This window comes from Phocoena phocoena, chromosome 18 (assembly GCF_963924675.1).
Source record: "Phocoena phocoena chromosome 18, mPhoPho1.1, whole genome shotgun sequence".
Lineage (NCBI taxonomy): Eukaryota > Metazoa > Chordata > Mammalia > Artiodactyla > Phocoenidae > Phocoena > Phocoena phocoena.
In genome coordinates this window covers 4023172-4031507 of record NC_089236.1, presented here as the reverse complement: position 1 = coordinate 4031507, position 8336 = coordinate 4023172, and the positions used below count along the sequence as shown (strand labels likewise).

General features: G+C 54.7%; 1 protein-coding gene across 1 annotated transcript; it reads left to right on the top strand.

Moving 5' to 3' along the window:
* The first annotated feature begins 2809 nt into the window (after nt 1-2809).
* SHISA2 (shisa family member 2) lies at nt 2810-6658 on the top strand. Its single transcript, XM_065896249.1, has 2 exons — nt 2810-3140; nt 6105-6658. The coding sequence occupies exons 1-2, from the start codon at nt 2810-2812 to the stop codon at nt 6656-6658; spliced, it is 885 nt and encodes a 294-aa protein (XP_065752321.1).
* The last annotated feature ends 1678 nt before the right edge of the window (nt 6659-8336 follow it).

The following is an 8336-nucleotide window of genomic DNA, read 5'->3' as shown; positions in this document are numbered from 1 at the left end:
AACCCCACCCCAGTCATTTTATGGTGCCATAGGAAAATAATGATGCCTGGCCATCTGGTGATTCGTGTAGAGTCAGCAGTTAATTCCGGGCTTTCTGTGGTGGAGACTGGTGACCAGCAGCGTGGTGGGCAGGCTTTGGAGTTCAGGCAGACTGTGACTTTCTGTCTGTAAGGACTGGGCAAGTTATCCTCACCAGCAAAGTGAGGCGAGTAGTTACGTCTTCTCTGTAGGGTTGCTGTGAGGATTAAATGTGCACGTGAAACTCAGCACAGCGTCTGGCGTGGAGTAAGCCTTCAATACATTAGCTCGCAGTACCAATGTTTTCTAAGAAAAAAATCGGAAAAACTGAGTCTTCCCTTGGCTTCTTCTAGTCCAAGTGCTGTTGCTCTGATGATTTTCCTGATCCTGCTAGCCTCCAGGGATCCAGCACATAACCCCCGGGTTATGTGCTTAAACTGACCCTGTACATCACCGATCGTAGCTTTATAATACTTGTACCATCTTTGCTTATTCAGTTCTTTGTCTCTCTGTCCAATTTCCAGAGACTTTCATCTCCGTGTGAAGGAAATGGCCACGACGTCTGGCTTCTTGGAGAACCCCCCGGACCCAACACAGAACGCGGTATACTGTAACCGCTTAGCTTGTAGTTGTGGAACGAATAATTCGATATTAAAATCTCGTTCATTTACTAGGTTTAGAAAAGTTCGTGGCCGGTGCATTTAAAATACATAATTTTATGAAACTAAAAATACCCCTCCCCCCACCACAAAGTCTAATGAAATCAAGTGCAGTGCTTGGAGAGAGGTTTACTGAAAAGAGTAAGGTGTTTGCTTCCAGGGCGTAGGGTCGGTTTTTCCTTTTGATTCCGTGGGGCGAGTGGCAGGGTAGCCAACCTGCCCCAGTCCGCGCGGTGACCCGGCCCGCCCAAGTGCCCGACCATGTCTGAACAGCGGCGTCTTTGCTGTGAATAAAATTGCTTTGTGTTCCATAGACACGGACTTGGCGGGGGGGGAACCTCAGTGGTCAGCACCTCTTATGCTCCACTTGAAAGATGAACAAACTGAAGCCAGAAAAATGCAAGATTCTTTTTCTGGTCGGGCTGGGCCTAGATGTCAGGTCGCTGACTTCCAGACCGTGTCGGAAGGGTCACCAGATCCTTTAAAAATAATCACGGCGGCTTTAATAGCATCAGCACCTGTTGTTTCAGCTTCCGCAAGGCAGGAGCTATTAATCTCTCCTCCTCAAAGCCGCGTTGCTGGTCTGTCGGAGCCTTGTTTGCTTCTTCACGCAGCTGTCTACACCATCGGGGCCAAATGTGGAGCCGAGGCACCTTTCTGCTTAAATCCAATAAATCGCTCTGCCCAAATTTAGAAAGAAAAGCGACACACATCATCCGGACAGCGGCCTAATCTGGCAAGTCTCCACCCCACCTAGTAGAAGCCCGAGCCCACCACGCAGCCCCAGGCCAGTGACCGGCCGTGGCCTGGACATCAGGGGCTGGGAACTGGAGGGACAGTGAGTCTAAGTGGCAACTTCAGCGTCCGTAAGTGGAGCGCAGTTATCATCCTTCTTTGGGAAGTTGTGAGAATCCGAACTGTGAATGCCGCCTAAGACCTGCAATAAGCAAGTTGAGTTTGCCCTTATTGCCGTTACTGCTGATGCTGTGTTAGCTCGAGCGCCGTTGTCTCCCGCGCCCTTTCTACCCGGCAGCCCACGGCCCGCGGCCGCTCCAGCCCGAAAGTGAAGGGCTCGCGGCCCCTGGGGCGGCGAGGGCGGGGCGGCCCCAGCGCGCATGCGCGCCCGCGGCGCCAGTCCCTCTTAAGAGCGCGGCGCGGCGGCGCGGCGGGCGAGTCGGGGTCGGGCGCGCGGGTGGGCGGGCGGCTGCTGCGGTCGGCTTGTTCCGCAGCCCCGGGGGCCGAAACTTCCGTGGGAGGCGCCCAGCGGTGCGCACCTACCCAGGGCGCAGCGGCGGGGGGGGGAGGGAGGGGAGCCAGACGGAGCGCGCCGAGGCCGGAGAGCAGAGGAGGGGAGCAGGGCGAGCCGCCCGCCTGGACCCGCGCCCAGCAGCAGCCGCGGCTGGCTCCCGGGACCCCGGCAGGGCGCGTCGGTTCTCGTCCGCGTCCCGGACGCCCGCGTGCGCTGGGAGGATCGACCGTCCGGCCCGCGGAGCGGAACGTGGTGGCTGCACCCAGGGGGCGGCCCGGGCGGCGCGGCCGGAGCCATGCGGACCGAGTTCGGAGCGCAGGAGGCTGAGCGCGGCCGGCCGCTGCACTTGCTGCCCGGAGCTCTGTGCCCGCTGCCCGCCGCCTTGGCCTCTTCAAGCCGCCCGAGGGGGGAATAAAGGCCAGGAGACGCGCCACGACTAGCGCGCAGGACCCCGAGGCTTAAACTGTGCGGCAGCGCCCTGGCTCCGGGTCCGAAGCGGCGCGCCCAGCGGTCCTCCGGCCTGAGCGAGCGTCCCCTCGGGGATGCACGGGGAGGGTCCCGTCGCGGGTGAAGCCTCCGGGGGCTGCGGAACGGCAGCCCCGGGGGCCCTCTGAGTCGCACCCGGAGAGCTCCATCGGCGAGTGCCCACGAGTTACAGGCAGCCCCTGTTGGGGCCGGGCCGCCGGCCGAGGGAGGGCATGGCTTAGCTCCCGCACGTCGCGGCGGGGGGGGGGCGGGGGCCCGCGCGGAAGGCGCCGCGGAAGGGACACTCAGCGCAGAGGTCCCGGCCTCAGCACCGCCTGGACCGGGGCGCCGGGCCGCCACCTCCCGGAGTCGGCCCTGCGCCCTCTGGAGACGCGCCGCCCGCGCCCAGGGTGGTGCCATGTGGGGCGGACGCCGCCCGGCCGCCTCCTCCCGGGACGCCGCTTCGCTCCTGCGGCTGCTGCTGGCCGCGCTGCTGGCGGCAGGGGCGCGGGCCAGCGGCGAGTACTGCCACGGCTGGCTGGACGCGCAGGGCGTCTGGCGCATCGGCTTCCAGTGCCCCGAGCGCTTCGACGGCGGCGACGCCACCATCTGCTGCGGCAGCTGCGCGCTGCGCTACTGCTGCTCCAGCGCCGAGGCGCGCCTGGACCAGGGCGGCTGCGACAACGACCGCCAGCAGGGCGCCGGCGAGCCCGGCCGCGCGGACAAAGACGGCCCCGACGGTTCGGCAGGTAGGCGGGCCGGGCGAGCAGAGAGGGGAGGAAGGGGCTCTGCCTCGCCGGCGGGACCCGGCAACCTGGAGAGGGGGAGGGAATTCGGAGCCTGCCATTTCAGGAAAGGGGCTTGGAGCGGGAGGCGATGCCTGCGTCCTGGCGCAGCCTTTACCTTGTGTGGAACGGGACAGCGGTTCAGCGCCCTGGGCCTCAGTTTCCCCATCTGTCAGCTAAAGAGCGGCTTGGCTTGGGTTTTCCGGAGAAAACCCTAACATCCAAAGCATGGCGGGCCGCAGCCAGCCCCACGTGCCTCCTGCCCAGGGGTCTCCGTGCCCCTTCCCGGGTCTCCTGTCACTATGGGTCTAAGTCCGAGGACGGGGTCATGTTTTGGCGGCGCCCCCTAGCGAGAGGGTTGGCGGGGGAACCTGAGGGCTCCTCGGAGGGAAGGCCGCTCCTTGGGTCTTCCCGAGGGTGATGGGCTCTACCAGCCCCCCGGGGAGAGTCTACTCCTCCCTAAGATGCACCTCCCCCGCCCTGGCCTCCTTACCACGTCGGACTCGGTAGGTGTGACATCAGAGCCGTGCCAGCCCTGCTCTTTGTGGCCTTGATTCTTTAACTGTATTTTTTCAGATTGCCCAAGTTAGAGTTGGAGAAACAAATGCGTGAAAGCATTTGATAGGTTCCACTGCCTCCGCTTGTCACTAGTCTCCCAGACCCCTCCCTCGAGGGCCTATCCCATAATGTGTTTGGGAGGGAGGATGTGGTCCGGATGGAGGTGGAAGGGCACACATGGCCCGGAGGGGCGTCTCCGCCCCTTATGAGAAGGAGAGGACTGTTTATATTAATACTGTCCCCCCGCCCCAGCCCAGGGTTCCAGCCGCCTGAGCCAGGGCCCCTCTGGTCCCTGTTCACAGAGCTGGCTGGAGCTGCTGAGAGGCAGCTCGCTTCCGTCCTTCCCTTTGCAGTCACGCATTTTATTAGCTACTCCTACTGGTCGGCTGCTGCCTTGACTCGGAAGAGGAGAAGGGAGGGGAATTCCAGAAGAGGTGCCGTGTTAAAAGGCAAGGGCAGCATAGCGGGGTGTGTGGCCTCCCGAATAAAGCCGGGTGGACGAGCCACGGGCACACTGCTTGACTGCCTTCTCTGTGTGTGCCAAGTTGGGCTTTTGCTGGCCTCCTAGAAGTTGGGATGACTGGACAAATCAGTAGGCAGCCGACTTCTCAAGACGCCATGGTTTGTGGGGATGCTTTCTAAATTCCACTTTTGAATCTTTTTTCCTAAAAATTCTGTACTTCTGCACTCAAGAAGGACAGCGCATGTCTAATGAAGCAGCGCCGAGGGCTTCCAGGAACACTGCCTTCTCTGCCCTGAGTTATTTACTCTTCCAATTAAAATCCTGGAAAGAGAACAGTGATTTCTCCCCCAAACTCATTATGTGGACTTACACTGCTTTGGGGGTGTTTTTTTGTTTTTTTTCTTTAACTGTTATTTGTTTACTTGATAACATATAAGGCTGGTATCTTTAATTTAGAAAATGAAGTCTTCAATCGTCAGCCTTTGGTTACATACTGGATAAAGTATGTTTTACTTATAAGGCATCATTTCTCCATGGCTCCGTGTGGTACTATGTTCTAGAAACACTGACTGCAGGAATATCGGTTCTGTCCAAGGAGCGTGATTAGAACGGCTGCTGCCCTAGCGGACAGAGGGCGTTGCGTGTCTGTGACTTCAGGCGAGGGAGAGCCGAGCGTCTCCCTGGACCACGTGCTGGCACTGCCCTTTGCCAAGACCAGCGGGACCAATCCCTGTCCTCGTGTGGCGTCTGATCGAATAGTCAAGGAGATGGGCAGGAACGTGTCAAAAGACATGGGTTCTTGGTCATCTGGGGTGGGATTCCACAGACCCCTCCCTCCTGATTCTCAGTCCCCATCAGCTAGTGTGTCCAGCTTCTGAAACCCGGTAGCGCTAGGCCCACGGCACCCCGAAGATCTTTTTAAGTAAAATAATTGAAAACTGGAGCTCGCTACTGATTTTAGTAAAGTGTTCATTTTTATCCTGACAGTTTTATTTTCTGGAATAAACCTCCCGTGTTAAGTAGGATGCCCATTGCTTTTTGCTCTGCGGGCTTTTCCCTGTGATTCTTCACGCGGAATCCAGTGTCCTAACTCCAGACCTGACAGCTCCGCCTCAGCCACGTGGTCCTGCCTGGGGCCTTGACTCACTGCGGGCTCTTCTTTCTGGAACAGATGTCAAGCCCTGTCCTCCTCGGTACCTTGTTTCATGCTGACCTGCTGCTTGGACAGCCTCCCCCCAGCCAGGCCCACATTCCAGGGACCAGCTTGTCAAGTGTGTGTGGAGGGCTTTTTTTTTTTTTTTTTTAAACCCGTCTTTGACCTTTGTACCTTACAGACTCTTTTCGGAAATGGCTGTGACTAGGGTCTGTCCGAAATTTTTGATTTATGTGCCTATGAAACAAGAACCTGCGAAAAAAAGGTCAAAGAGGTTTACGAGAAATGTAAATAATTTTCTGGGGGGAGAAAAGACTTTGAAATAATTTCAACTCATTTCTGTGCAGACCCTACAAACTGTTAGGGTAGCCTGAAATGTGGGCAGTTCCGTTACTCGAGGGATTTTAGAAGAGTCTTAAACCGTTAAACTCATATTTTTGCTAAATTGGGTATTTGCCTCCGTGAGCGTTGCAGTTGGTGAGTCTAGCTGTCAGTGTTAACAGCTTTGCTTTGGGGGCTGATCCCCGCTGCCTGTAGGCGGGCCTTCCTGTGCTCCCCCGCCCCCCCATCCCTAAGCACTTGATAAAGGACGGTGCTTCCTGTGTGCGGCCGATAAGCGCGCACACCAGCCCGGCCCAGGTTCCTGGCTTCTGGGTACTGGTGGTGTTCATTTATCCATCTCCACTGCCCATCCCCGATTTTTACTGCATCCCTACAGGAAGTCATCACAGTATGTCTCTCTCCTTCTCTTCAGTCCCCATCTATGTGCCCTTCCTTATCGTCGGGTCGGTGTTTGTCGCCTTCATCATCTTGGGGTCCCTGGTGGCCGCCTGCTGTTGCAGGTGCCTGCGGCCCAAGCAGGAGCCCCAGCAGAGCCGGGCCCCGGGGGGGGCCCGCATGGTGGAGACCATCCCCATGATCCCCAGCGCCAGCACCTCCCGAGGTTCCTCTTCCCGCCAGTCCAGCACGGCCGCCAGCTCCAGCTCCAGCGCCAACTCGGGGGCCCGGGGGCCCCCGACCAGGTCACAGACCAACTGTTGTTTGCCCGAGGGCACCATGAACAATGTATACGTCAACATGCCCACAAACTTCTCCGTGCTCAACTGTCAGCAGGCCACCCAGATTGTGCCCCACCAGGGGCAGTACCTGCATCCCCCCTTCGTGGGGTACACGGTGCAGCACGACTTGGTGCCTGTGACCCCGGTGCCGCCGTTCCTGGACGGGCTGCAGACGGGCTACAGGCAGATCCAGGCCCCCTTCCCTCACACTAACAGCGAACAGAAGATGTACCCTGCCGTGACTGTGTAACGCGAGGTGCGGCCGGGGTCCGGTACCAGACAGAGGAAGGCAGAAGCTGTGGGCTTGGGAAGGATTCTCAACGTGGAAGTCCCAGCGTGTCGCTGGTGTCTGTGACACAGTTCTGTTGGATGGCTTGCTTTGCCCCCAAACTGTATGAAAACATCTTTCTCCAAATTAGCGTTTCTGGACATGTTTCATCCCAGTGCATGATTGATTTATGATGGAGAAGAGCATCCCCTGGAGATGCCTGCGTGGTCGCCAGTGGTTGTGTGACACATGTGAGCCCTTAAGTGCCCTTGAGGTGTGGCTGTCAGAAGAATTTTGTAAGCCGATTGTTTTTATTATTTCGTTACTGTTACTTCTTTTTCATTTTTTATTGTATTGGTACAAGATCAGAATAGTTGTTCCCTCCCTTTTACCTGGGCCGGTTTCTAACAAGCATCCAAAGTTTTAGGGGGGATGCTAAGAGCACAGTTCTTATAAAAGGAAACCAATCTGGACTCTGAGGTTAGTCCTTGATCTCAGTATTTCCCAGACACACCTTAATTCATTGTAAAAAGATATATATATATATATTATTTTTGTGCTTTTTTGGGGTCTATTTTGTGCTTTTTTACCTTGTGTAGAGATCTTATTACAAAGTGATTTCCTACATTAAAAAGAGGCTGAAAGAAATTGTATAGTTACTTAAATTGTATAGTTACTTAACTGATGACATTTCAGAACTCTGGGATTATTTTAATCTTGAAGTAGAGTGATGGTGTAGTAATAAAACCATTCAGCCCCTTCTCGATTGTATCTTTTAAATTTCTGACTTTACATTGACATCTGAGAAGAGTAATAAAGTGTTTTCATATTGAAATCATAAACGATCACCTGCCCCTTCTCCAAATGACTCTTAATTTTGCCGTGTGGTGTGGCTTGGCGTTTCACTCTGTTTGGTGTTCAGACCTCCGTGTCCACATAGTCCTGAGTGCCGGTAATTACTGTTGTTATAAATGAACGTCAGCCTTTCTGCCTAGATCTGATAAAACATTTTCTTGTCTTCCCTAGAAAAGCTCAAAGAAACGCTCGCAGAGAGAGAGAGATACTTAATATCGCTCCTCAGCCAAAATCTGAGACTTGGGATGAAATTTAAACCGCAGATTCGATTTACTTCGCAAATCATAGGCTTTTTATACTGTCGTTATCAAAATGTCTTGTTTTTCAGGCAAGAGAGACTATCAAGTTGAGAAGAGCTTTTCCAAGAGATATTGCCTTTCTTCCCCACAAAGTTAGCTCTTGTTTTCCTCTCTCGTTTAGTCCTCAACAAGCGCTGTGTTCATTACCGGTGTTCTGAATTATGAAATTCAAGTGAATTTATTTGTGTATTGTTCCCTTACAAGAAGGAAGTTGAAGTTAATTTCCAACTGCTAGCAAAACCAAGATTTGTAATTAAATGGTGGTAAGGTACGGTCTTTTACACATATTTATATCTGTATCTATGGTCATCTGTCTATGATCTGTCTACCTTTTCTATCACCTGTCTGTATCTCTGTCTATCTCGTGACTGAAAAATGTAAAACCATTGTTGGCAATTGGTATCAACAAAGATACCCCATCAAATCTTCTAATAGCCAAAGGCAGGGGAAAATCATTTTACTTATTAATAAATGTTTTATGGCATGAATTCCTAGGGGAGTTGGGT